The 27,449-nt window shown below is 37.9% G+C and overlaps 2 protein-coding genes across 2 annotated transcripts in view; one reads left to right on the top strand and one right to left on the bottom strand.

The window, feature by feature from the left end:
• Nucleotides 1-13,413, top strand: part of FAM185A (family with sequence similarity 185 member A) — a 50,680-nt gene extending 37,267 nt beyond the window's left edge. Inside the window, exon 8 of the mRNA XM_014452832.2 lies at nt 12,265-13,413. Coding sequence (XP_014308318.1) covers nt 12,265-12,377 — 113 coding nt within the window. The 3' untranslated portion in view covers nt 12,378-13,413. The remainder of the gene's footprint in view (nt 1-12,264) is intronic.
• Nucleotides 13,414-16,388: 2,975 nt separating this feature from the next.
• Nucleotides 16,389-27,449, bottom strand: part of FBXL13 (F-box and leucine rich repeat protein 13) — a 144,771-nt gene continuing 133,710 nt past the window's right edge. The window contains exons 18-20 of the mRNA XM_006085451.3: nt 26,020-26,154; nt 22,354-22,517; nt 16,389-16,512 (exon numbers count right to left, since the gene is read on the bottom strand). Coding sequence (XP_006085513.3) covers nt 16,389-16,512; nt 22,354-22,517; nt 26,020-26,154 — 423 coding nt within the window. The remainder of the gene's footprint in view (nt 16,513-22,353; nt 22,518-26,019; nt 26,155-27,449) is intronic.

The raw sequence follows: 27,449 nt of genomic DNA, 5'->3' as shown, positions 1-27,449 counted from the left end.
TAATGCTGGTGAGGTTTTCTTTTAAATCTTACCAACATAAAAAAAAAGGAAAGTGTTTGGTGGCACTGGTTGTGGGGTGTCTTCATAAGATCAAGCTTCAGTTTTAAATATTTTTTTTTATGTTAAGAAAGATGTCTGTTAGAAGTCATAGAATATTAACAAAAGTCATAATAGTAATAAAAATAATATCCATACACTCTCAGATCTAAATCATTGCATTTAAATGGGCAACTCTTAGTTACAGGATGAAAATTTAAGTGTATTAAATGAGATAAGAATCAACTTCTTGTGATCTAATCTCGAGTTTGATAAGGAGCCAACAGAATTATCTTTTTTTGGCCCCATAATATAAAGGTAATACAAATGTGTTTAACAGTGTTCCAAATGACAGTGTAATCAATTATTTTATATATGTTAAGAATGTTTGAATTATAAATTAAAGTTAGTTTGTCATTTTTTTATTCTGTTACTCATAAATCATATGAGTAATTTAGATTTCATTTTAATTCCATTTTAAAGTCCCATTCTCATCACTTCAGCCATTAAATCATTTAAGAACACTTACTAGTTCTGTCATTGGATAAAATCGGTATTTGCAGACCTGATCTCTTTATTAACTTCTTACCCATTTCTACTCTACTAAACCAACACCTTAATATACTTAAAAACAAACAGTATCTTTTCCTAGTCTAGCTCTTCCTCCTGCTGTCTTCTGTATTTTCCTTCACTTGGTCAATCACTCAACAAGCATTTATTGAGTCAGGCACTATGCGAAACTAGGAGTGCAAAGCTGACAAAGTATGGTCTGTCTGACATCAGAGGAGCTTACATTCTAGAGAGGCAAAACAAACAAATCAGTGAATACACTAAAGTGGGAAAATGTTACAATAGAGTTATGTACGGGGTAATGTAAGAGCATGTAGGTGACACATCTAACTTAGACTAGCACTGTGAGTTTACGGAAATGAGAGAAGTCCAGTATAGCTAGAGTACAGACAGTAAGTGGAAGAGTGGCATTAAAGGAGGCTGGGGAGTTGGGAAGGAGGTGAGATCACATAGGGCTGATTTGAATTTTATGCTACGTGCATTGCCAAGGCACTGAAAGGTTTTAATCTGGGGTTCACATAGTCAGATCTGTATATTAGATCACTGAATATTGAGTGGAGAAAGCTAAGAGAAGACAATGGTGGAATGAAGAAAAAGCTAATTAGCAGCAGGTTATTGCAGTAATTCAGGAGAAAGAGTGCAGTGGCCTGGACTCCACAATGATCTGTTAAATTCAACATGTAAAATAACCTTCAACAAATTTTGGCTGAAGAAATAGATAAATGGATGCTATGAGGAAAATGCATATTTATCTCATTGGTTATCATGAAGCTTCTCAGCCTATTTAGTTCTTTTTGTGTGTTATTTGTTATTATGTCTTACACTCTAGCCCTACTTCCTAAACCAGGAAGGTTCAAATTACAGAATGAATTTTATTTCCTGTTCATAGTGCAAGATTCTAGGTACTGATCAGCAGAATTCTTTTGTATAGTAGCAAATGATATACTACGCAGTTGGGCCTCAGATGGATCTGTAGGTTGCACTGATATTAGATTAAATCCATTAGAATGATAATACAGAGGACCTCAGATAAAGAGAGAGCAGTCTTTTTTTGGAGAGAGCTTTATGAACAAGTAGAGGAACTTTCATAATTCATTTTGATTCTAAAAGTGCTTGGTGCCCAAAAGGCTACAGACCTTATTTATCAAGTAAATGGAATGTTTTAAGAGGCCTAGAAAATTAGGGCTGATTGCTTTTTCTGTAGGTATTTCAATCTGAAACCCAATTTTGGAAATAATAGGAAGCTTTACATGTGAATTATTATAGGCAGCTGAGCTTATCTCATCTGGGTCTTTCTTACGGAGCCTATGAAGCATAACAACCCTCTCTGCTAAGAGGTCTGGATTTGTATCTGTAGCATGACTTCTGCAAGAAGCCATACCATAAAGTTTATCATGAGGGCTTAGGCTTCCCACAGGCTTTGATGTTTCAGCCTGTAGTTTTATTTGATTTCCTGCTTTCTGGTTTCGCTTGCTGCTGTGTCACTGATAAATAAGATACATCGTATGATTTACAAGTATTATGTGCTATTTTGAGTCAAAAGAAAGCCTGGGACTCTCAGGCTGAAATATTTTCCAACTAAAAAGATGTGTATGTGTGCATTCTTTGGGATGCACTCTCTAATTCTTATAAATTCTTGGTTCTAACTTTCTTCTCCATCCATTTATGGCAAATTCAACTGATGGTGCATGGTTTACTGGTGGGTAAGAAATATCTAGGAAGCTGACTTCTCTGTTAGGTTTTAGACTTGCTTTCATCAACCTAGATATGAAATCTCACTGTGAAATACCAAGCCCCCAAAAATGCCTGTGGTACAGTCTTTTAAATCATTTTTTTTTCAATTACAGTTGCCATACATTATTACATTAGTTTCAGGTGTATATCCCAGTGATTAGGCATAACATAACTTAAGTGATCATCCCAATAAATCTTGCACCTGACACCATATACTATAGCATTCAAATATTATTGACTATATTCCCTATGCTGTACTTTACATTCCCATGACTATTCTGTAACAACCAATTTTTACTTCTTAAACCTTTCACCTTTTTTTGCCAATCTCATCTGGCAACCATCAAAATGTTCTCTGTATCTGTGAGTCTGTTTCTGTTTTGCTTGTTTGTTTATTTTGTTTTTAGGTTCACTTGTTGATAGATATGTATTTATTGCCATTTTATTGTTGTATTTTTTATCGTCTTCTTAAAAAAGACCCGTTAACATCTATAATAATAAAGGGTAATAAGCTAATTAGACTGGACATCTTTCAGGCGTCATTCCGGACATCATTCCTGATGAAGCCGGGGCTGGAGGGGAGCCAGCCAGGTCCCGGATGCCTGCGGGTGACCCGAGGGAAGCCAGCCTGGGTCCTGGGTGCCTGCCGGCGGCTGGAGAAAGAAGCTAGTGCCAGCAGCTGAGGGAAGGAAGGCCTACTCTTGCACAAATTTTTGTGCATCGGGCCTCTAGTTTCATATAATGCTGGTTTGGTGATGATGAACTTCTTTAGCTTTTTCTTCTCTGGGAAGCTCTTTATCTGCTTTTGGATTCTAAATGATAGCTTTGCAGGGTAGAGTAATCTTGGTTGTAGATCCTTGTTTTTCATCTCTTTGAATATTTCTTGGCAGTCCCTTCTGACCTGCAAAGTTTCTTTTGAGAAATCAGCTTACAGTCTTATGGGAGCTCCCTTATAGGTTTTCTCTTGCTGCTCTTAAGATTCTCTCTTTGTTTTAACCTTTTGCTTTTTAATTATGGTGTGTCTTGGTATAGGCCTCTTTGGGTTCATCTTGTTTGGAACTGTCTTGCTTTCTTGACTTGTATGTCTATTTCCTTCACCAAGTTTGGGAAGTTTTCAGTCATTATTTCTTCAAATAGGTTTTCAATGTTTTGCTCTATCTCTTCTCCTTCCGGCACCCCCATGTTGTGAATGTTGGTATGTTTAAAGTTGTCCCAAAGGCTCCTTACACTATCCTCACTTTTTTAATCTTTTTTTCTTTTTGCTGTTCTGAGGGGTATTTGCTTCCTTATATTCCAAATTGCTGGTTTGATTTTTGGCTTCATCTACTTTACTGTTGATTCCCTATATTACTCTTTATTCCAGTTAGTGTATTCTTCATTTCTGACTGATTCTTATTTATACTGTTGAGATTCTCAATGAACTGAGTGTCCTTATAACCAGTGTTTTGTTCTCTCCATCTAGTAGATTGCTTGTCTGCATTTTGTTTAGTTCTCTTTTCTGGAGTTTGTTCTGTTCTTTCATTTGGGCCATGCTTCTTCATTTCCTCATTTTAGCAGCCTCCCTGTGTTTGTTTCTATGTATTAGTTAGAGCTGCTATGTCTCCTAGGCTTGATAGAGTGGCCTAATGTAGTAGGTGTCTTGTGGGATCCAGTGGCACAGCCTCCCCAATCACCCAGGCTGGGTACTTGAGTTGTACCTCCTGTTGTAGATGAGCCTTGATTGCTATTGACATGTCAATGGGAGGGATTTATCCAAGCCAATCAGCTGTAAGGACTGGCTCTGACCACTAACCTCCAACCACCGTAGAGGATCAGCTATGCTGGGGCACACCACACAGAATAGGACTTATTTCAGCATCGCTCTGGTGCCCCTGAGTCCACCCCTTGAGTGTGTTGCTTTTGAAGGTGGTTGGGTGGTGGTGCTTCAACGTGGTCACAGCCTAGATTTTATCTGCCACACATGGGTGTGGGACCAGCTCATCCTTGTCTCTGCCCCTCCTACCAGTCTCAATGAGACTTCTTTAATTCCATAGTTTTAGGACTTCAATTCAGCTTGATTACAGGCATTCTGAATAATGCTTGTTTTTGTAGTTTAGTTGTAATTTTGATGTAGTTGTGGAAAGAGGCAGGTACCATGTTTACCTACGTCACCATCTTGACCAGAAGTCCAAAGTCCTTTTCTCTTAAAGCTCCCAATTTAGGTGTTTAGAGGTTATTAGAAAGTGTATTGCCACACAAATGATTGTTGTTTGTCATAGACATAGTAGAGAAGGTGGTACTACTGGTTTTACTTTATTTTAGTCAAACTAAATGTAAACGATATAAAAATAAATTCATTTGGGATCAAAATCAAATTAGAAGAGATTTCTCATTCGGCTTATTTTTAGTTGGAATAGTTATACATTTATGGCATCGTGATTTATGATGGAAAACTGGTTTGTGGGTTAGAAAAGAGGTTGAAATGGGACTAAGCCCAGAGGATGGCACTTAGAAGATCTAGAGAAACTGTTTTCTCTCCAAATGGGAAAATAATCCAGTATTTTGATATGACTTGTAGAAATATATATTTTTTAAGAATATTCTGAAGTTCTGGTTTTCTCCAAGCTTAAAGAACATGGATTTGTCAGTCATGTAGATGTACTTCAGGATTACTTAGATGGAATTTAGTAACAGAATGAAGAATGCTGTCGACTCATGGCTGCTTAAAAAATACTTTGACAGGGAGTTAATGTAGGAACTGTCTTCAGTTGTTCATGCTTTTATGGTGTTTTTGTTTCCCCAGCATTTTGTAAAGTATAAGATCCTAGGAGTATCATAGATAATTAAACATCAACTTTGTTAACGTTTACCCAAAAAAAGGACAGGTTTTGTTTCTACTCATCTGCATACTTTATATGTAAGGCCAGATAGTAAATATGTTACATTTTGAAGGCTACATATGGTTTCTGTTACATATTCTTTTTTTTTATATAGCCATTTAAAAATGTAAAAGACAGTCTTACCTCTTAGGCCATAAAAAAACAAACCTCAGGCCAAATTTGGCTATGGTTTGCTGATCACTAAACAAGAGACCAAAGAACAGGCCCCAAACAGAGCATTTCAATTCTGCTTGTAATGCCTGGAGTTTTGTTTGGTTTTGGTTTTTTATTTATTTTGGTCATTCATGAAATACTGAACCACAGCCAAATCATACCTTGAGTGAACTCTTCCCAGTTCCGACCTAAAAATGATTTGTGCACATAAAAGTGTAACTGCGTAAAATTTAATAAACAACACAGCCACAGAAGTTATATGATGGCAAATAAAAATATGTTCAACACACTAGCGATTAGTGAAGTGCTAATTAAAACCAGAATGAGATACTACTACATAGTAGAATGGCTAAAATGAAAAATACAAATAATACCAAATGCTGGCAAGGATGTGAAGCGATTGGGTCTCTCCTGCGTTGTCATTGGGAATGTAAAGTGATATAGCCACTCTAGCATTCAGTTTGGCAGTTTGTTAAAAAACTAAACGTGAAACTGTCATATGATCTAGCGATTACAATCCTGGGCATTTATCTTGGAGAAATGAAACAATGTTTGCACAAATATTCATAGCTTTATTTGTAATAGCCAAAGCTAAAAATGATTGAAATATGGTTCTACCAGTAAATGGTTAAACAAACTGTGGTATGTTTATATAATGGACAACTGTTCAACAATAAAAAGGAATAATCTATTGATATATACAACTTGGATGAAATTTAAGGGAATGATGCTGAATGAAAAAGTCAGTCTCAAAATGTTACATACTGAATGATTCCATTTATATAACACTAGAGGCCTGGTGCACGAATTCATGCACAGTGAGAAGAAATTAACTAGAAGAAACACATGCGTGCGATTGGCGCCAGCCTGAGCTTTATATATATAGATAAACTTGCTTAATTAGACCTGCTTTCTGATTTAGCTAAACTTTTTCCAGCCCAGTGAGGAACCCCAACTTCTCTTTCTGGTAATTGTCAGCAACATAGCAGTAAATATCAACATGAAGCAGATTATTATTGTAGATCACACAGGGAGAACATAGGGTAAAATATTTAACTGCAGCAGTGTTTGACTATATTCTGCACAGTAAGAAAACCTGAAGTCATTTTCAAGGTCCACCATTTCTTACTTCTTTTTAGTCAGGTCAAGTTTCTAAGCTTTCTAAATCTTCATTTTCCGGCTAATGAAAAGAAAATAGGATTCCACTGAGTCTCCTATCTACCTACTTCAGGACTTCTATGGGAATCAAATGAGATGAGGCACGGGAAAATGCTTCACAGACATTTGGTTAAAGTGTAAAATGTTTGCACCTGGCTATAAAGCAAGTCGTGTTCCTGGGCTGAAGAAACTGCAAGGAGGCTAGTTGCTAGGGAGAGGAAGCCGAACGTTGCTACGTGACATCATTACCCTGCACCCACAGCCACCATTTTGGGCTGGGATGTGGGCTGCGTTTGCGCCATGGGGTCTTGGCGGCGTCAGATGTGATTTGGTGGTCTGTAGCTTTGGGGTGGTGGCGGGGCCCGCGTCCCACTTGTGGGAAGCCGAGTGTTGCTTTGTGAGTGCCAGGTCCGTGGTGCCATTTCTCTGTAAATGGCCAGGGTGCGTCATGGCAGCTCCTGCATTGAGTGTCTGCCCCCTGGTGGTCAGTGTGCATCATAGCAAGAGATCGAACTCCCGGTTGGTCAAACTCCCGAGGGGACACTTTGCATATTAGGCTTTTATATAGAGAGATTCTTGAAATGACAAAGTTATAAAATGGAGAACAGATAATTAGTTGCCAAAGATTAGGGAAGAAGAGGGAGGATAAAACTATAAAGACATGTCATAAGGGACTTTCTTAGTGGTGATAGTATTTTGATTTTAATGATGGTTATATGAATCTATACATGTGATAACATGTCATAAAGGTATACCTAAAACATACAAAAAAGTGAGTATGCAAAAATGCTGAAATTGGAGTAAGGTCTGTAGTCCAATTAATTGTATTTTGCCAACCAGTTACCTGGTTTTGATAATGTACTATGGTTATATAAAATATCACCATTGGGGGAACTGGCTAATGGGTGCACCTCTTTATACTGTTTTTGCAACTTCTTAGGAGTCTTAAATTATTTCAAAATAAAAAGTTAAAGAGAGCCCTGGCTGGGTAGCTCAGTTGGTTGGAACGTTGTCTTTATATGTCAAGGTTACAGATTCAATACCAGTTAAGGCACAAGAATCAACCAATGAATGCATAAATAAGTGGAACAACAAGTTGATGTTTCTCTCTTTTCTCTCTCTCTCTCTCTCTCTCTCTCTCTCTCTCTCTCTCTCTCTCTCCCCCTTCCCCTCTCTGTCTAAAATCAATCAATAAAAAAAAATTTTTTAAGGGCGTTAGAGAGTGAGAACAAGTAGAGCATGATGGAGGAGGGGAAGAGAAAGAAAAAAATGAAGGCTTCCAGGCAAGAAGCGGAATAAAAAAGACTTATTTACCCTTCTACCTAAAACACCACCACAACTTTCTAAATAGACAAAATACATAAAAAACAGTTTCCAAGACACTAATATTAGTAAATGAAATAGAGTGATCACTGAGAGAAAGGAAACAAAATAATCCCCTCCTAACTGCCTCGAGAATCTCCAGGCTATGGTGAGTACAGAGGGGAAATGCATCTATTATGGAACCCGGCAGACTCCCTGAGTTGAGAAGAGTCCACAGAGACTAAGCAAGCTATAGTTCATAGGACAGAATACCAGAGGGAACAGAGCCTGGTGCTTACACAGGTCCAGGAATAATGCCTGCTCTACTGGCCAGACTGGAAAAAATTATAACTCATGGAGCATTAGGTAGAGGACTAAGTAGTTGGAAACAATTAACCCTAGACTGAGCACCCCTCCTCTGCCTAACAAATTATAAAAGCAAGAGATGAAAGGCTTAAACTATTACCAAGTAACTTAACTGCATCCTTGAACAAAGCTAAAGATTTACAGGAATACAAAAATATTCAGCGCCCAACAAAATAAAATTCACAATATCTGGCATCCAATCAAAGGTTATCAGACACGCAGAGGCAAGAAAACATGACCCATAATGAGGAGAATATCAATTGAAACCCACCCAGAACAGACACAGATGTTAGCATTAGTGGAGAAAGAAAATAAAAGTTATAGCTGTATTCCACATGTTGGAATAAAGTTAAGACATGGAAAATATTTTTTAAAAAACCGAAATTGAATTTCTAGAAATAGAACTGAAAACTATAATGTCTGAAATGAAAAATTCAGCAGCTAGGATTAGGCATAGAAGATTTGAGGAAGAAAAAGTCTCTCCAAGAATATTTCTTGGGCAAAATTGGTTAATTGTATACTTGCTCAAAACCTAGAGTATGATTATCTTTGTTCTAATTTCAGGTAGTTGAGAGAAAAATACAATGATAGGCACCATTAAAACTAGCTCAAAAATATTTTGCCAGTAAATATTTGTTGTCAAGATATCTTGGTTTGCATTTCTGTTGAGAGAACTGTAAACAGTTAAACCATGTTGACAACATTAAGATAATGGTTATGGAATTGTGTGTGGTATTAGAGGTTTTGTTTGTGAAATACATGCATTAAAATAATTAAATTTCAGCATAATTATTTTCATGTTGTTTTATAAGTATGATTTATTTTCCTAGCCAGCTGGTAAGCTTTTTGAGGGTACTAACATGTCTTTTTACATCTTTTGACCCTCCCTGAAATACTTAGCATGGGGCTTCCCATTGTGGGTGGTCAGTAGAGTTTACACTGTAAAAGAGGGAATCCTCCAACTATGATGCACTGAAGTTTATTCTGGGGCTAATAAGGCAGCACCAGAATGATCCCTCTGAACCAAAAATATGTAAATAAACAAAGCCTGTTATAGGGTTTGGGGAAGAGGGTGCAAAAACTTATGTCAGTGCTTATCTCAAGCTTATTTTAAACCAGAGAACTAAATTATGCAAATGATTCCTTAGAGCCCTATCTTTAGCCACAGCCAGTGCTGATTAGGTCAGGCACATTTAGGGTTCATGGCTAACACTTCTCGACTAGGCATTTGAGGAAATAAATAAATTTGGAGATTTATATATTTGGGTGGATTTGGACAGAGCAAATTTAGAGTGCAAATGCTAGAGTTTAAAAATGTCCTAAGGAGAAACTTTTCTCCCCATTTAATGGAAGCCAAACCATTGGGGGTAGGGTGGGCATTTCCCATTTCTTGGTCAAATAAACATTGTCTGGTTTTCATTGGCAAAGGCATTTAAATAAGGAGCAAGGTTTTTGCAACCCCAAGTTCCAATATGTGTTACAAGATTTTTTAAGGAAAGGATTTATAAACTTTGCAAATTAGAGTAGAGTCTCCACAGGTTCAGGTCAAAGTATGAAGGGCTTTTAGTAAATTACTTTTTGGCAAGATAGAGCTATTTTAAGGAACCTACGTGTAATTTTGTAAACTACCTTATTTTTTTTAGTATTGTCTCTAAGCTAAAATTGTGTTCATTTTGTGTTCAAATTGTGTTCATTTTGTTGGTACCAGCAGCACCATGCGTGGCCTCTGCTGCTGCAGAAGGAAATAGGCAGATTGGCTTCTCTCTCCATAAGCAAGAAAATGCATTATTAGGAAGGTGACAAATAATATATAAGGAAAAAAATTGTAGATATTTGGGAAAACCTTCCTATTTTTTATGCTTTGCCTATTGATGCTAAATAGTGTAGAAAAATAATAAAGTTAGAGAACCTATGTTCAAGATTTTCTGTTCTGCCCTCTATGTTTATTTGAATCACTAGGAAAAAGAAATTCTGTGTTATAGAAAGACTACTTGGTACAGGTGCCTCAAAATCCTGACCTACTGAATGCAGCACAGGCATAGAAAGAACAAATTCAGAGCTGAACCCCTTAATAATGAAGTTAGGGGGGAAAGAGAAGCTTCTAACACAAGGATTTACTAATGGGAATCGTAATGGTATTAAAAATATAGCAAGAGAAGTAGAAGGAAAAACTCTAGAGCAGTGGTTCTCAACCTTCCTAATGCCTCGACCCTTTAATACAGTTCCTCATGTTGTGGTGACCCCAACCATAAAATTACTTTCCTTGCTACTTCATAACTGTAGTTTTGCTATTGTTATGAATCGTAATGTAAATATCTGATATGCAGGATGTATTTTCATTGTTACAAATTGAACACAAAGCATAGTGATTAATCACAAAAACAATATGTAATTATATATGTGTTTTCCAATGGTCTTAGGTGACCCCTGTGAAAGGGTCGTTCAACCCCCAAAGGGGTCGCGACCCACAGGTTGAGAACCTCTGCTCTAGAGGAAGTCATTGAATACTCAGCTGTGTTCTGGGACAGATACAGTGACCTCTAAGACATAAATAAGATTATGGTTCAGATTAAATGGGAGATGCAATAATTCAGAGAAGAATTTGTATCAAAGAAGCACTTAACACAAAGATTGGATGGTACAAAGCACCTTTTCATCAGCTGAGAACATTATATGGTACCACCAAAGGAAAAACAAATTATACTAAAGAAAAGGATTGCCTGATTTGTGTGCTTGGATTTAACAAGGAACATTTATATGATGAATTGAAATAGTATATTTACAGCTCCTCAGTACAAATTTGACTGGGTTCTTAAGGACAGAATTGCAATGGAGTGCCAGAAGTGGTGTAACAACTTAATTACCTTGATGGTGAGAAAAAAACATAGAACTAGAAGAATTGAGATGGGAAATGAACCAGTGAACTAGCTCTATGAATGCCACAGCCTATTACCTTGAGAGAATTTCCAGGCTGCAGGGCACAGAGGGGTAAGAGGCAGAGCCAACAGACTCCCCAGAGAAGGGGACTGAACTGAGCATCTAGGGCAAGTATGTCAAACTCAAAGGCTACCACGGGCCAAATAAACGAGGCATGTGGCCTGTGGGCCGCGAGTTGGACATGCTTGATCTAGGGAGACCAGGGCTGCTGGAGTTCACAGGAGAGTTCCAGAGAGTAGGCAGCTGTAAAGGGTGCCCATGAGCATTCAGCAAAGTACTGATCACCCTGTGTGTGAGGAAACTACCTAACACTTCCTACAATGGGAATGAACTTCAAAACAATTATGCTGAGTGAAAGAACCCAGATTTTAATAAAGTGTGCATACTGTAGGATTTCATTTATTACAATTTTAAAAAATGGCCGAAACCGGTTTGGCTCAGTGGATAGAGCGTCGGCCTGCGGACTCAAGGGTCCCGGGTTCGATTCCGGTCAAGGGCATGTACCTGGGTTGCGGGCACATCCCCAGTGGGAGATGTGCAGGAGGCAGCTGATCGATGTTTCTCTCTCATCGATGTTTCTAACTCTCTATCTCTCTCCCTTCCTCTCTGTAAAAAATCAATAAAATATATTTTTTAAAAAAAATGAACTAATCCGTTGTGATTGCTGAGGGATGGGGGTAGAGGGGTCTGGAGGTAACAGGTAGGGAGGCACAGGAGGGAAAGATTACAAAGGGGCACAAGGAAACTTGTAGGTGTGATAAATATGTTCATTATCTTGATTGAAGAAATGGTTTCACGGGTTTTTTACATATTCTAAAACTTAATACATTGCATACTTTATATACATGTCATTTATTTGGTCAATTGTGCTCATGTAAAGCTCTTTTTTAAACTTGGATGCAAAAAAATACAACTAAAAAACAGTAGCTTCCCTTTTAGGGTTGTTCTGAGAAAATGAAAGGAGGGATCAAGCCCAGGTAACCTTTGTAACTCTTTCCCAACTCTATCACAACTAAGATTTTTTGTTGTTCCAAAGCATTTTTGGTTTTAAAGATATATTGTTAGGATCTATGTAGTCAAATATTGCTATTGTCACTCAAGATATAAGTTCATGCATTTTGTGTTTCAGGGCTCATGAATCAAGGAAGCAAACTTGAAAAATGGATTAAGGCTGATGCCCCAAAAGGCACCGTAAGTTTTAGAAATCAAAGCTGGTTTCAGTCCCTGAAACTGCAGGACTGAATGGTTTGAGCCCGGCCGGTGTGGTTCAGTGGTTGAGCGTAGGCCTATGAACCAGGAGGTCACAGTTTGATTCCTGGTCAGGACACACGTACAGGTTTTGGGCTCGATCCCCAGTAGGGGGCGTGCAGGAGGCAGCCAATTAATGATTCCCTCTCATCATTGATGTTTCTATCTCTCCCTCCCCCTCTCTTTTTTAAAAAAGGAATGATTTAAGTTGTATTTATAATTTTAATAATTAGTAGATCAATGGCTACAAAAATACCACTGTTCATATAAATATTGAAAATAACAAATTGTATGAGTATTGGTGAATTGTGTTTTTTGGGGGGGGGTGTCAAAATTTGTACTTACCTATTGTTTTAGTTTCCTTATTGCTCTGTAACATATTGCTACAAACTTATCGACTTAAAATAACACTCATTTAACAGCTCACAGTTCTGTAGGTCAAGAGCCTGGGCTAGATTCTCCATTCAGGGTACCCATCAGGCTGAACTCAAGATGTTGGCTGGACTGAGTTCTCATTTGGCTGCTCTGGTAAAATAAAATAAATCTTCCAAGCTCATTCTTATTGGTGGTAAAATCTTGTTCCTTGTGACTGTATGAGGTCTCCATTTTCTTGCTGTTGGCATTTGCTCTAAGCTTCTAGAGACTAACTATATCCCTTCTCATATGGCCCTGATCATCTTCTAGGCAGCAATGATGCATTCAGTCTTTCTAATACTTCTGACCTGTTCTGCAGCCACATGGAGAGAACTCTGCTATTAAAGGGCCCACTTGATTAGGTCAGGCCTACCCAGGATAATCTTTGTTTTGTCATATAATATAACATAATTATGAGAGTGATGTCTCACATATTCACAGTTTCCACTCATACTCAAGAAATTATACAAAGACATAGGTAATAGGGGGAGGGGGTTAGGGAGTTATTTCAGAATTTTTTGTACCATAGGTCTTATGTAATGTTTTCTACTTGTATTTATTATGACATCAAAGTAAATTTAAGTTGTGAATAAAACACATCATAAATATGATGTAATTGTTACTGATTTTTCATTTATTTTGCATAATTTAAGACATAACTTGTTAGTGGGAGAGAAACATTCAGCTATTTTGTAGCCTGATGTTTGAAGATAGATTTTCACTTGTATAATGATGTATTATATAAAGTTATTTTATGAATTCTCTTTCTTTCAAACCTTATTTGTCTACTCCTAGAACATTTAAATTAACACTGAAAGACTACCTAGTAGATTAGATTTTTTATGATTAGGATACATCAGTTCTTAAACACTAATTTCTGCTATACCTTTCCAAATAGTGTGATTTATAATAGTCTCTTTTTGTTAATATTTCACTTATTTACAGTTGTCTGTTTTTAACTTGTGAAACAAAAAGTCAGCTTTGTATAATATCTCCAAGTCTCCTTTTAGTTTACCCTTTGTGAAATCAAAATTAGTATAAGTTTGGATGATACACATTAGTATATTTGATGTGGTTGTGGTGTGTGTGTAATAAGTAGAGGAAACTGAGAGGCAATGAGACAATTTTTATCCTTTTTCACTCTCATGCAATTATATAAACATTTTCATGACTAAAAATAAAGTTTATGAACTTAGTCAACAATATCCAAAAAGGTCATGAGCATAATATTAGTCAACTGTATTTAAAATTATTAAAAGAATTATACATAATTTGGATCACATAATCAAGTCTAAACAGAAAGGGAAAGCTTCCATATTTTGTTCTCTTGAACACAGGCTGATTTATATTAAATGCTTGAGAGCTGCCTAAGAAATAATTTGGATACCCTGAGGACCTTGCACTGAGAACTTGAAGATTTCACCCCCTCTTCACTCTACTTCTTGATCCCCTTTTCATAATCTACTTTTTCTAACATATCTTTTCTTTCATTTCTGTGTCCATAAAATTTGTCTCCCCATGAAGAACAAATGTATCTCCTGTTCTTTTTCTTTTATTGATCCTGTTCTTTTTCTTTTATTGATTTTTTTTTTAAGAGAAAGGGGAAAGGAGAGGGAGAAAGAGAAACATATTAGAGCAGAATATGGATTTGCTGCCTGCTGCACATCCCCTACTGGGGATCAAGCCAGCAACCCGGGCATATGCCTTACCAGGAATCAAACCAGCAACCGTTCGGTTCATGGAAGGACACCCAGTCAACTGAGCCACATGGCCAGGACTCTGTTGTTGTTATTTAAAAGAGGATCTTAGAGAGTTTTGGAGTTAAACACCCTGCTTGGTTACTAGAGAACATAATAGGGTGTGTCGATCCTTACTCTGGTCTTCCCCATGCAGGTGTTATTGCTGAAGAAAGCAGCAATAGGTCTCTCCAGTTGTGTGCTTGAAACATTTAGGGGTCAGAAGCCAACTTTTTAATTTTTTTTTTAACAGAGAGAGAAAACTGATTTGTTGTTTCACTTATGCATTCATTCATAGTCCCTTGTATGTGCCCTAAACGGGGACCAAACCCACAACCTTGGGGTTTCAGGACAATGCTTTCATCATTTGAACTACCCAGCCAGGGCAGAAGCCAGCTATTATGTAGCTGCCAGAAATCTCCAAATGTAGTTTAAAAATCACCATCAGAACAATCATCTTAAATCTTTTGGCTCAGGTCTTAAAACTTCCTATTCAGCTGATTCCCCTGCTGTCCACTTTCAGGAACCATTTCTACAGCTAAGTGATACTACTTAATTTCAAAAACTCTTTCAAAATCAAACTAAAGGGAGAATTATTAAAACTATTTAGCTAATATAGATTACCCTGTAATAATACCAGTTGAGCCCTTTTAAAAATTTTTCAAAATAACTTTCATATCCTTTTCCTTAAATGTTATCCTTCAAATTTGTGGGATACAAAAGGATAGTGATGAACCCCATTTAACAGATAAGTAACAGAGGAAATAGGGTTAAATACTGATCTAATATTACTGACACAACTTCTTTGGGGCAAGCAGAACAGTGTGCTCTCCCCTGGACTCTGAATATCAGTCTACATGACATTAAATAATGTTACAAATAACCTATATCTCTTAGCATAAAATTGGGAGAGCACCCTTTTTGGGATAGCATAGTTTTAAAATATCCCTGTTGTGCAAATCTGATTAAAAAGATTTATCTGAGACATTGCAGGGACATTCTATTCACAGATAGTTCCTGCTTCAATTTAATTTGCTCCTAGCAGTTAAGTCAGATGTTGAGATGAGTCGGTCAATTGGCATTTAGTTCTCTCTTGTTGTTAAGTATCTGGAAACCATAAGAAAACCTTGTTTCCTCTAAAAATTTATGTTGCCCAGCTGGCGTGGCTCAGTGGTTGAGCCTCAAACTATGAACCAGGAGGTATCATGGTTTGGTTCCTGATCAGGGCACATACCCGGGTTGCAAGCTCGATCCCCAGTGTGGGGTGTGCGGGAGGCAGCAGATCAATGATTCTCATCATTGATGTTTCTTTCTTCTCCGAAATAAATAAAAATGTATTTTTAAAAAAATGCATGTTTATGTTTTTTACAATAAAGCTTCACAGATCCTTAAAGTCATTTGCCCTGGCTCCATCTCTTTGATTTATAAGGCCACCTCTGCTTTTCTAAAGAAAAGCTTCTAAATCTCTTGTCAAAAAATATTACAAATCTCAGTGTTGTTTCATATAACTGTAACCTCAGATTTAATAATCTCATCAAACTATTGGTTTGATTAAGGTAAATTTACATGGAAAATTTATATAGTAGCAATACTTGATTTGACTTTTTAAAAATCATGATTATTAGACAGAAGATTTAATGATGTATTTAAAAACATTTGTAGTTGGAATAAGAATCAGGAGATGATTTGCTGCTGTTTATACCATTGAGATCCAGCTAATAAAAATATTTGCGTCAAATGAAGTCACCAAATTCTAGATTTTTTTGTTCTTCTGTTTGAGTTGAAGGTTATACTACTTCCTCTTCACTATTGTATGTTGACTCTTTCACTGTCAATTCTCTATCTTTAAGTGGTGTTATCTCCCGCCGCCACTGCTGTCTGTTACATGCTTGCCTTTATCATCATAGCTAGACCAAACTGAAGTTCCAGTAGGGTTGTATTCCTGCTGAACTATAGATGACATTTTCATAGCTGCCTCCCTGCAATAACAGTGATTAGCATTAGCTAGTTGGCAGAAATCATCGCCAGTGTAGATTTTTCAAACTAAATCAAAGTTGGAGTTAAAAAACTCACCATCAGGAGTTGAATTCACGTCCCACAGCTTTCTTGCCTTCCTGAGGGGGAGGGGGTGGGTAATTGTGCTAACAATCAGGATCCCAAAGCTTAAGTAGCTCGGTGGCACTCTAGGTTAGCCAGTTCAGAGATGAACAGGCACAGTGAATGAGTCACGAAATGCATGGCCATGGACTAGGAATACTGAGAGCACCCCATAGTGCTCTTGAGTGAGCTCTCTGCCTGCCATTTCCAGAGTCTTAGATGAGGCAGAACCCTTTGCAGTCAATCTGTGAAGGCTAACCAGGCACCCGAACAGGAACTCCTAACCCAAAGTCTGCAGATCTCTGTTGGATACATGGATGAGTTTCAGGGAGGCCCATGAACTCTTGGAAAATTTATGCAGTTTGTATCTTAATATGCCTTTTTTTTCTGAGGAGAGGGTTTGTGACTTTCCTCAAATTCTCAAAGGTGTCTATGACCAAAATGATTAAAAATACTAGTACTATCTTTCTTAGGAGGCAGAAAGGAAGGAAGTAAAGAGGGCATGTAAAAATTGTTCTGGACTCCCAATTCCAACATGAGGGTGTGTGTGTTGTTGGGGGGTTCCCCCATACTACCAAGCAATTATTGGATACCAACCAAGGTGTCCTGCAGTTCAACTCAATTATGATACTATCTACCCAGAGTTAGCATCAGATTCCACAGGTTAAGGGCTCAGTCCCACAAGACCACCCTTCACTTCAGACACTAATTGCAAGTCCAGGTTGTCACCTGGGCTTCCGACCAACTGGCTATATAGAGCAAAGGTTCCAATGACCTCATTGGGTTGGATTGATTTGCCATAGCTACTCACAGAACTCAGAGATACTTTACTTACCTGATCACCAGTTTATTATAGAGGATATAACTCAGGAACAGCCAAATGTAAGAGATACATAGGGCACGGTATGGGGAAAGGCTGCAGAGTACCCATGCCCTCTTCAGTCATGCCCCTTCCCCCAAATCTCCATGCATTCACCAACCCAGAAGCTCTCTGAACTCTGTCTTTTGGGGTTTTTATGGAGACTTCCATGATGTAGCTATGATTTATTAAATCAGTAGCCATTGGTGATTGATTCAGCATCCAGCCCCTCTTCCCAACTGGGAAATCAGTCCCACCCCTCTCTTCATGGTTGGTTCCCCAGGCAACCAGCCCCAATACTTAGGTACTTTCCAAAAGTCACCTTATTAACTTAAACCCAATTGTGGTGGAAACAGGCTTATTATGAATAACAAGATACCCATTTCACCTTTATGACTCTGAAATAATTTCAGGAATTGAGGCCAAATTAGGGCTGAGTCTCTGCTTCATGTTGATAGGGACAGCTGGGTTTGGTGGTAGAAAACAAAAGTGGTCTTTTGGCTGTCCTGGCTCGGAAAGGAATTTTCGGTATATCCAGCTAGCTCACTATAGCTTTGCATTAGGTTTTGGGGCCAAGTCCAGCTAGTAGTAAAATCTTAGTTTTCTTTGCATATTTTTTTATCTAGTGACCTGGCAAGAGGGGTGAGGAATCAAAAGCAGGATTTGGATATTAACAGATATCTTGGGTCTTCTTCATTAAACACTATACTTAACACACTTGAACATTCCATACCAGATTAGATTCAGCGAGGCCCTTGCCAGAAAGTCTCTATTCATCTAGCTAAAATCCCAATTATTAGAAGTTCAAAATGTTACTTCTCAAAGAGTGATTGGCAAAATAAAATGAAAAGATTAGAAGCTTAACTCCATTGTGTAAGATGTTATCCATTCACTACCACCTGCCCAAATGTGGTTGTTTAATAGTATGACAGGGTTGGCAGAGACTCCTAGGACCTAATATCCATATCAGTCTTCTCCAGACCTATCTGGAAGGGTTGAGTCACCATTCCTCTTCAAAATTTTTCAAGGGCCTGCCCTCTTTAATCTGACCCAGCTTCAGCTGGCTGTCTGACCCCCTCCCTCTCTGCAGTCCTGGTCCCAGAGGGAGTACCTATTTTACAAGTTTTTGTTTTAATTTCATTTTAATACACCCAGCCTTGGATCAGAAACCATTTTCTTCCCTAGACCTCAGGTGATCAATTTTCATGCCAGGCTTGCTTAATTAAGGAAGTTCTCTGAGTCACTGTCCCATGCACTGATGGGTTCTGAGTTCAATTCTGGTCAGGACACATACCCATGTTTCAGGTTTGATACCTGGTAGGGGCATGTGCTGGAGGCAACTGGTCGATGTTTCTCAGACCACTGTTTCTCTCTTTCCCTTTCTCTCTCTAGAATCAATGAAAAACATATCCTTGGGTGAGGATTTAAAAAAAAAAAGTTCTCTGAGAGACATCTACATTCTTAGAACACATTATGCACTCTATACTTTGATAATATTATTCATTTTTCCAGCTTGCAGAAAAGAATCTCATCTACAGGGATTGGTCAAGAATTTTCATTTTGAACACTTCACAGGTTACTTCTTTAGATCAGTTAAAATAATTGCACATGTTTACTCTCAGTCAATAGGAAAAACTAAACCAGTGGTTCTCAACCTTCTGGCCCTTTAAATACAGTTCCTCATGTTGTGACCCAACCATAAAATTATTTTCGTTGCTACTTCATAACTGTAATGTTGCTACTGTTATGAATCGTACTGTAAATATCTTATATGCAGGATGGTCTTAGGCGACCCCTGTGAAAGGGTCATTCGACCGCCAAAGGGGTCTCGGCCCACCGGTTGAGAACCGCTGAACTAAACGATGGAGCAGATAACTTCTGTTTAAAAACACAGGGTAGACACTCTAGGCCTTCTATCCTTAAAATTTGCTTATTTAAAACAAAATCAGATATGAAAGAGGCAAAATAACAGACCCCACAGAAATACAAAGGATTGTAAAAAAAAAAAAAAGTACTATGAACAACTCTATTCCAACAACCTTGAACAAATGGACATATTCCTAGAAAAATTCGACCTTCCAAAACTCAATCGGGAAAAATAAAAAAATCTGAATAGGCCGATAACTATGAAGGAAATTGAAGCAGTAATCAAAAAACTTCCAGCAAAGAAAAGCCCTGGGCCAGACAGCTTCACAGGGGAGTTTTACCAAACATTCAAGGAAGAACTAAAACCTATCCTCCTCAGACTACTACAAAAAATTCAAGAGGCAGGAACACTTCCAAGCTCTTTCTATGAAGCCAGCATTACTCTAATCCCAAAACCAGATAAAGACACTACAAAGAAAGAGAACTACAGGCCAGTATCTCTTGATGAACATAGATGCTGAAATCCTCAACAAAATCCTGGCAAATGGGATCCAGCATTACATTAGAAAGATCATACACCATGACCACATGGGATTTCTTCCGCAAGATGGTACAATATCCACAAATCAATAAACGTGATACATCACATAAACATAATCACATAATCATATCAATTGATGCAGAAAAAGCATTTAACAAATTCCAACACCATTTTTTGATAAAAACTCTCAGCAAAGTGGAAATAGAGGGTTCATACCTCAACATAATAAAAGCCATATATGACAAATCTACAGCCAACATCATACTCAAAGGGCAAAAACTAAAACCATTTCCTCTAAGAACAAGAACAAGACATCCCTGAACAGGGATGCCCACTCTCACCACTCCTGTTTGACATAGTACTGGAAGTGCAGACAAGTAGAAATAAAAGGCATCCAAATTGGAAAAGAAGTAAAACTGTCATTATTCACAGATGACATGATATTGTACATAAAAAGCCCTGAAGACACCATCATAAAACTACTAGATTTGATAAATGAATTTGGCAATGTAACAGGATACAAAATTAACACCCAGAAATCTATGGCTTTTTTATACCCCAATAATGAACTCACAGAAAGAGAAACAAACCAAAAAAAAACCAATTCCACTTACCATTGCACTGAAAAAATTAAGATACCTAGGAATAAATTTAACTAAGAAGGTAAAAGACCTGTACTCGGAAAACTACAGGACATTGAAAAAAGAGATAGAGGAAGACATAAACAAATGGAAGCACATACTGTGTTCATGGATTAGTACAGAATCACCATCATTAAAATGTCCATACTACTCAAAGCAATCCCCATTAAAATACCAATGGCATATTTCACAGACCTAGAACAAACTCTCCAAAAATTCATATGGAATAAAAAAAGACCCTGAATAGCTGCAGCAATCTTGAGGAAGAAGAACAAAGTTGGAAGGATCACAATACCAGGTATCAAGCTATATTACAAAACCACTGTTCTCAAGAACAGACGTATAGACCAATGGAACCGAACAGAGAATCCAGAAATAGACCCAAGCCATTATGCTCAATTAATATTTGACAATGGAGGCAAGAGCATACAATGGAGTCAAGACAGTCTCTTCAATAAATGGTGTTGGGAAAATTGGATAGATACATGCCAAAAAAAAAAAAAAAATGAAGCTAGACCACCAACTTACACCATACACAAAAATAAACTCAGAATGGGTAAATGACTTAAACGTAAGACGGGAAACTAGAAAAATCTTAGAAGACTCCATAGGCAGCAAAATATCAGGCATATGTTGCAGCAATATCTTTACCGCTACAGTTCCTAGGGCACTGGAAACTAAGGAGAAAATAAACAAATGGGACTACATCAAAATAGAAAGCTTCTGCATAGCAAAAGAAACCATAAACAAAACAAGAAAGCCTACTGCATGGGAGAACATATTTGCCAATGTTATAACCAATGAGGGCCTAATCTCCAGAATTTATAGGAACTCATACATAACGAAGATAAACAGTCCAATCAAAAAATGGGCAAAGGACTTAGACACTTTTCAAAAGTGGACATACAGAAGGCCAAGAGACATATGAAAACATGCTCAAAGTCACTGATCATCCGAGAGATGCAAATCAAAACAACAATGAGATATTATCTCGCACCTGTCAGAATGTCTATCAATGACAAACGACAAGTGCTGGTGAGGATGTGGAGAAAAAGGAACCCTCCTTCACTGCTGGTGGGAATGCAGACTGGTGCAGCCACTGTGGAGAACAGTATGGAGTTTCCTTAGAAAATTAAAAATGGAACTCCCATTTGACCCAGTAATCCCACATCTAGGGATATATCCCAAGAAAACAGAAATACCAGTCAGGAAGGACATCTGCACAATTTACAATAGCTAAGATTTGGAAACAAACAAAAAATGCTTATTTACCCCTCTGTTATTTCACTGGAAACATTTTGCAAATTGAGGAAACAGGCATTTGGCCCATAATAGTCAAGTCAGAATACTTTACTCTGCACACCAGATCTTATAGGAAGCCCCTAGTTAAATGAATGGCAACTGTCAAGCAAATTGCTTTGGGAGTTATGGAGCTTAAGATAACTGTAAGCAATTTATATTAAATTGGGAGCTGGTTTAAGCCGATTATTTTCTTAACCCCTCGGGGAAAGTAACTGAATGGAAATTTTTGAGAGATGAGTAGAGGGAGAGCTAGTGATCATTTGGACATCTGCAAGGTCAAGGAAGGAGAAGTGCTTAAAAGAAGATCTACTGGGACAGGGATATAAAACCACAAAGACCATTTTATAAGGGAGCTTCCCTTGATGCAGTTCAAAATGTTGGCTTCAATTAGGCAAAAAATAAAATGAAACTTTCTAAGTCTGAAAGGTATTATGTATCACAAATGCCATAGTCACATATTCTGTTTTCTCGGAAAGTAGTTCTCAAAGCTTCGCATAGTCGGGTGAATATTTACCTGGAAATAAGTCTGCAGTCTTCCATCTTAAGGATCCGGAGCTGTTGGCAGCCCATCTGAAGAAACTCACATATTTCATCAGTAAGCAGGGGACAACCAGAAATATCCAAAATGTGCAGGTAATGGCATTTTGCTGATAACACCTCCACTGCTGAGTCAGTAATCTGAACACACAGCCAAAGTAAGTACAGATTATTGTGATGAACTTCATCCCAGGGAAGAACAGTGTACTAGTCAGTTTGGGCTGCTATAACAAAATACCATAAACCGGGTAATTTTAACAATAGACACTTATTTCACCCAGTTCTGGAGGCTGAGACGTATAAGATCAAGGTGCCCACAGATTCAGTGTGTGGTGAGGGCCCTCTTCTTGGTTTACGGATAGCTACCTTCTTGTTTCCTCACATGGCAGAGAGAGAGCTCCCGTTTCTTCCTATTCTGATAATCCCATCATGGCGGCTTCACCCTATTTAATTACTTCCCAAAGCCTAACTTCCTCATACCATCACATTGGGGATGTGGATTTCAACATGAATTTTGAGAGAACACAAATATTTGGGGTGAAGGACACAAACTTTTAGTCCCTAACAAACAGGGCACTTGCAGATTCTCTTTAATCAGCCTGCCACATGGTAGGTCTATAACTCTTACGTTAGTGATATGTTTTTCAGACCAATAAAATACATATTTCAAGTGGCACCAACAATTTGTGATCTTGCTATTCTTTTTAGAGATCTCTTGTTTGGATGGGAAACTTCAACAAAATTTCCTTAGTAATAATACTTGTTACATCAATATATGTAAGTTATTAAATGCTGCAGCAGTGAGCTTTATAACATCACATGTTACAGAACTCTAAAATTAACAGAACACTAAAAGTTAACCTGTAGACAGGGTCAGATTGCTATGAGAAGGGGTCTGGACATTGCTGATGGTTTGCATGTGAAGTAGCATGGTTCTGGGAAAGGACAAGTAAGCGAGACAGACGTTTGCAGGCAGTGGGAGAAAGAAGAGCAGAAGCCACAGACATTACATGAAACTCACTCAGATAAATTCTGCTGAGGGCTCCAACATCTTGAAAGTTTGCCCAGATGTTTTGCAGAAATCATTCAACTCCACTTCTTAGATTATTTCACTTAGGATCTAGCTTTTGAATTTGTAATTGAACTGAGACTTACTGAAGAATCAACTAGATTACACTCCAAGGGAATGTTTTGCCCAACTGGATGTAATTTCTTTAAATGTTTGAACATTCTAAAACATACATAAGACTTGACTTGTTTTTAACATAAAGTTGAGAGAATTATGCAGAAAAACCATTCAATTGAAATGTACACTTTTTAAGTTTGGGGAAAAAAGATGTCATTGTCTAAGCATGCTCTTTTTCCAGAACAGGCTCAGGACCAAGGTTTAACATTGCAACTGATTCTCACAAAAACGCCTTCAGACATTCCTATTATACTGTGTGGGTCTCTGAGGATCTGATGTTATTGTGTGTATGGGGAGCCCTCAGAAATGTCAAGGAAAGGAAAGAAAAAGAGTTCATAGAAAAGTCCAGAACAGGTGGAGTTCAGAGTGCTAGGTTTTATTGATACCGGGGGAACTGAAAAGGAGTCCATCACTTCTTGTAGACCAGAAACTCAAGGCCTCCAATAACTGAGGTGTCCAGACTTATGGGGGCTGGGAACTAGAGGCAGAGAGGACTGGCTACATTCTTAACTCCCAGATAGAAGGTCCTACTCTGACTCCTGTTGAACAGAGGTTATTCCGATTTTAGTGCTGGGTAGGACAGGGTCATAGGACTGATCTAAAAAGTAAGCTAGTTTCCAGGAGATGGATAAGGTGACCATTCATGATTAACCTAAGGGCTTTTGGGAAACCTAATCTAGAATGATGAACCAGACACTGAAAGTGTTTTATGGCTCATCAAAAGAAATATCGGTGGAATATATTAGACTAGACCATAGAATATATTAGACTAGGCCAGTGGTTCTCAACCTGTGGGTCGTGACCCCTTTGGCAGTTGAACGACCCTTTCACAGGGGTCACCTAAGACCATTGTGCGTATCAGATATTTACATTACGATTCATAACAGTAGTAATATTACAGTTATGAAGTAGCAATGAAAATAATTTTATGGTTGGGTCACAACATGAGGAACTGTATTTAAAGGGCCAGAAGGTTGAGAACTACTAGACTAGACCATAGCCCTATGGTTTTGGGTGAGGAATATTTAGATTGGCCCAAATTATGGTCACCACATTTTCTGAATCAGGATATGCATTTGACCTGCATAATTGGTAAAGCTAAACCCTTCTCCCTTACATTGAGGTTCTGAAATAATCAACCCCCCTTTCTTTTTCTCAACCTAGATCTTTGAAGTAGAGTGATTCATTTCATAGTATGTTATTTGTGTAACATCCTCTTTAGTTTCTAGGCTGCAGGACAGTGGAGTTTGGGCTGCTCCCCGCGGGCCTGAGCCTTTGAGACACCGGTGACAGGTGGAGTACACTGCAGGCTCCAGACGTGCTTATGTTGGTGGTGGACTGTTGATTTAGTATTCAAAGCTATCTCTAGTCTGCTAAATTAGTCCAGCTGTTTTCAGGCTCCCAAATTGTGTTGCTCTTGTCTCTTCTGTTTTCCCTATCAACGTGGGCCCTCACCCTTCTTCTGCAGTTTTAGTAACGTTTCAAGAGGAAACAAAACTATATGTGTATACTCAATCTGCCATATTAATCCAGAAGCACAAATCTATTTCCTGACATAGAAATATGTCCATAGTATATTAAGAGAAAAAAGTAGGTTACAATGTATTTTGGAAAATATGATTGTATTCTTTTAAAAAAAATACAAAACACATTCTATAACTTCTAATTTCTGTACATTCTACAAGAATAAGTATAAAATACCAGAATTCTACAAGAATAAGTATAAAATACCAACAATGGTTATGTCTGGATGGTGGTACGACAATGAATTTTTACTCTCTCCTTTATGCTTTTATATGTAATCCAAATACTTTATTATGAGCATATATTTCTTTCATAAATAGATGTCAAGAAAAAAAGTCAAACACTTGAAGTTATATTGGAACATTAACAGGCCCACCTGAGGAATTTATATGTAATTATGCCTTTGTTTGACATACTCCTTACTTTCAGGGCCCATATTCAGTGAAGTTACATGGTATAACTTGTTATATTTTTGTTCAGAAGAGATGAAAATGATTTTTGTCTGGTAGAAACTATAATTCCAAGGTTATGGATTGATTACCTTATGGGTCATTAACCAATTTCAAATCTTAACTCAATAATCAGATCTCAACATTCTTTCTTCAGTTCCTGTAAGTGCTCAGTTCAACCAAATGCTCTAAGAACTGGCTTTACCATTTTGTTGGTTCTCTTATTAATTAATTAAATAAATCTTTGACACATGTTAAATATTTGTGTGAGGATTGTTTTTAACTTTATGAATATTCTATTGTAACACAAATGAAATCATAAAGCTATTTCCAATTTGGGGAAAGGAAAAAAAATCTAATGAGTACCTCAGACATGGCTAAGAAAAATAAGTTATATGGTGAGTCCACCTCTCACTTCTGCCCTGCCTGAGTTCTTTAACAGTGCTTCAATTTGATATTTCTGAGCTCTGACTTCTGCACATACCTTTGTACAGCCAGCAATACTGAGAAATGTGAGGTTAAGGCAATAAATGGACAGTGTTGTAATAAACTCATCTGATAGTTGGGTGCAATAAGAGACATCCAACTGTTCCAAGATTTGTGAGACTCTGCAAAATACCTGCAAGAGATTCCAAAGTCAAAGGGTTTTTTTTATTTTATTTTCCTTAGTCTTTATTGAAATGTTATATACATATACAGCCTTCTTACCCATAGCAGTTTACCTAGTATGCATTTCAGTTCTGAAATATAGATGTGTTACATCTTGTTAGGGAAAAAAAAGCCATTACATCTAAAAATAATTTACAACAAAAGATATTCACACAGAAGCTTAATAACTTAGTAGTATTCAAATTCCTGATAATAGATTTTGGTTTTCTTGAAGTTATCGCTAATGACATTTTACCTACATAGTCAGCAATTATTAGCGTTATATTCACCCAAGTGAGTGGATGAACAGAAATCTGGAGGTGAGAATTAGATGGCTAACACTCTAGGGCTGATAGTATAACATAATGGAAAGAACACAGTCTTTGGTATTAGGCAGACCTGAATTGTAATTCCATTTCCACCACCCATTAGTATAGATCTTTCTGAGCCTCATTTTTTTCTTAAAATTAGGGAAAACACAGTTGTCCTCCAGTATCCACAGGAGATTAGTTCCAGGACCCCAGTGTATATCCAAATCCAGGGATGCTCCAATCCCTTAGTTGACCCTCCATATATGTGGTTCTGAATCTAACACTTTTAACATCAACCCTCTAGAACTGTTCTGAAATGCCAAAATATTCATGTGAAATTTCTAGAGCTAGTAAAAGCCTGGAAATCATTGGAATTTCTTCCCTATATGTCAGTGATTCTTAATTTTCATTTTCTTTTCAGTAAAAAAAAAGAAAGAAAAAACCACAATAGAACTGAGTGATAATTAGCATCCACAAGGAAATAACAGTCAAAAGTTTACAACTCAGCAGTTATACAAGAACAAAATGACCCACAAAATAAACCTGGCAGTAATTGTAAAAATATCTGAAGAAATTGGAAACCAAGTTTCTAATTCAAGATACTAAAACTATATTTATAAGAAAACTAGAGGCCTAGTGCACGAATCTGTGCACCTTGAAAGGAACTGTGGGCCTCGAGGCTGCAGTGGGCACAGGGGTTGGTCTCGGCCCATCCTCTGTGCCCCGCCCAGCCCCTCTTGCCATGGCTCCCAGTCCCCTGTCTTCTGGCAGCCCTGCTCCCACTGCCACCACTCGCATGTGCTGATGGCGCTGGCCCCACTCACACCCGCTGACGGTGCAGAGTGATTGGGCCTGGCACCTGCAGCAGGTGTGAGTAAGGCCGGCACCATCAGTGGGTGTGAGCAGCAGCTGCTGCCCCGATCACCCCTCAGGAACAAGGGGAGGTGGAAAAGCC

The sequence above is a fragment of the Myotis lucifugus genome, unplaced genomic scaffold (genome assembly GCF_000147115.1).
Source record: "Myotis lucifugus unplaced genomic scaffold, Myoluc2.0 scaffold_18, whole genome shotgun sequence".
NCBI lineage: Eukaryota > Metazoa > Chordata > Mammalia > Chiroptera > Vespertilionidae > Myotis > Myotis lucifugus.
Note: the sequence above shows the minus strand (reverse complement) of the source record. Positions and strands in the feature narration are given on the sequence as shown.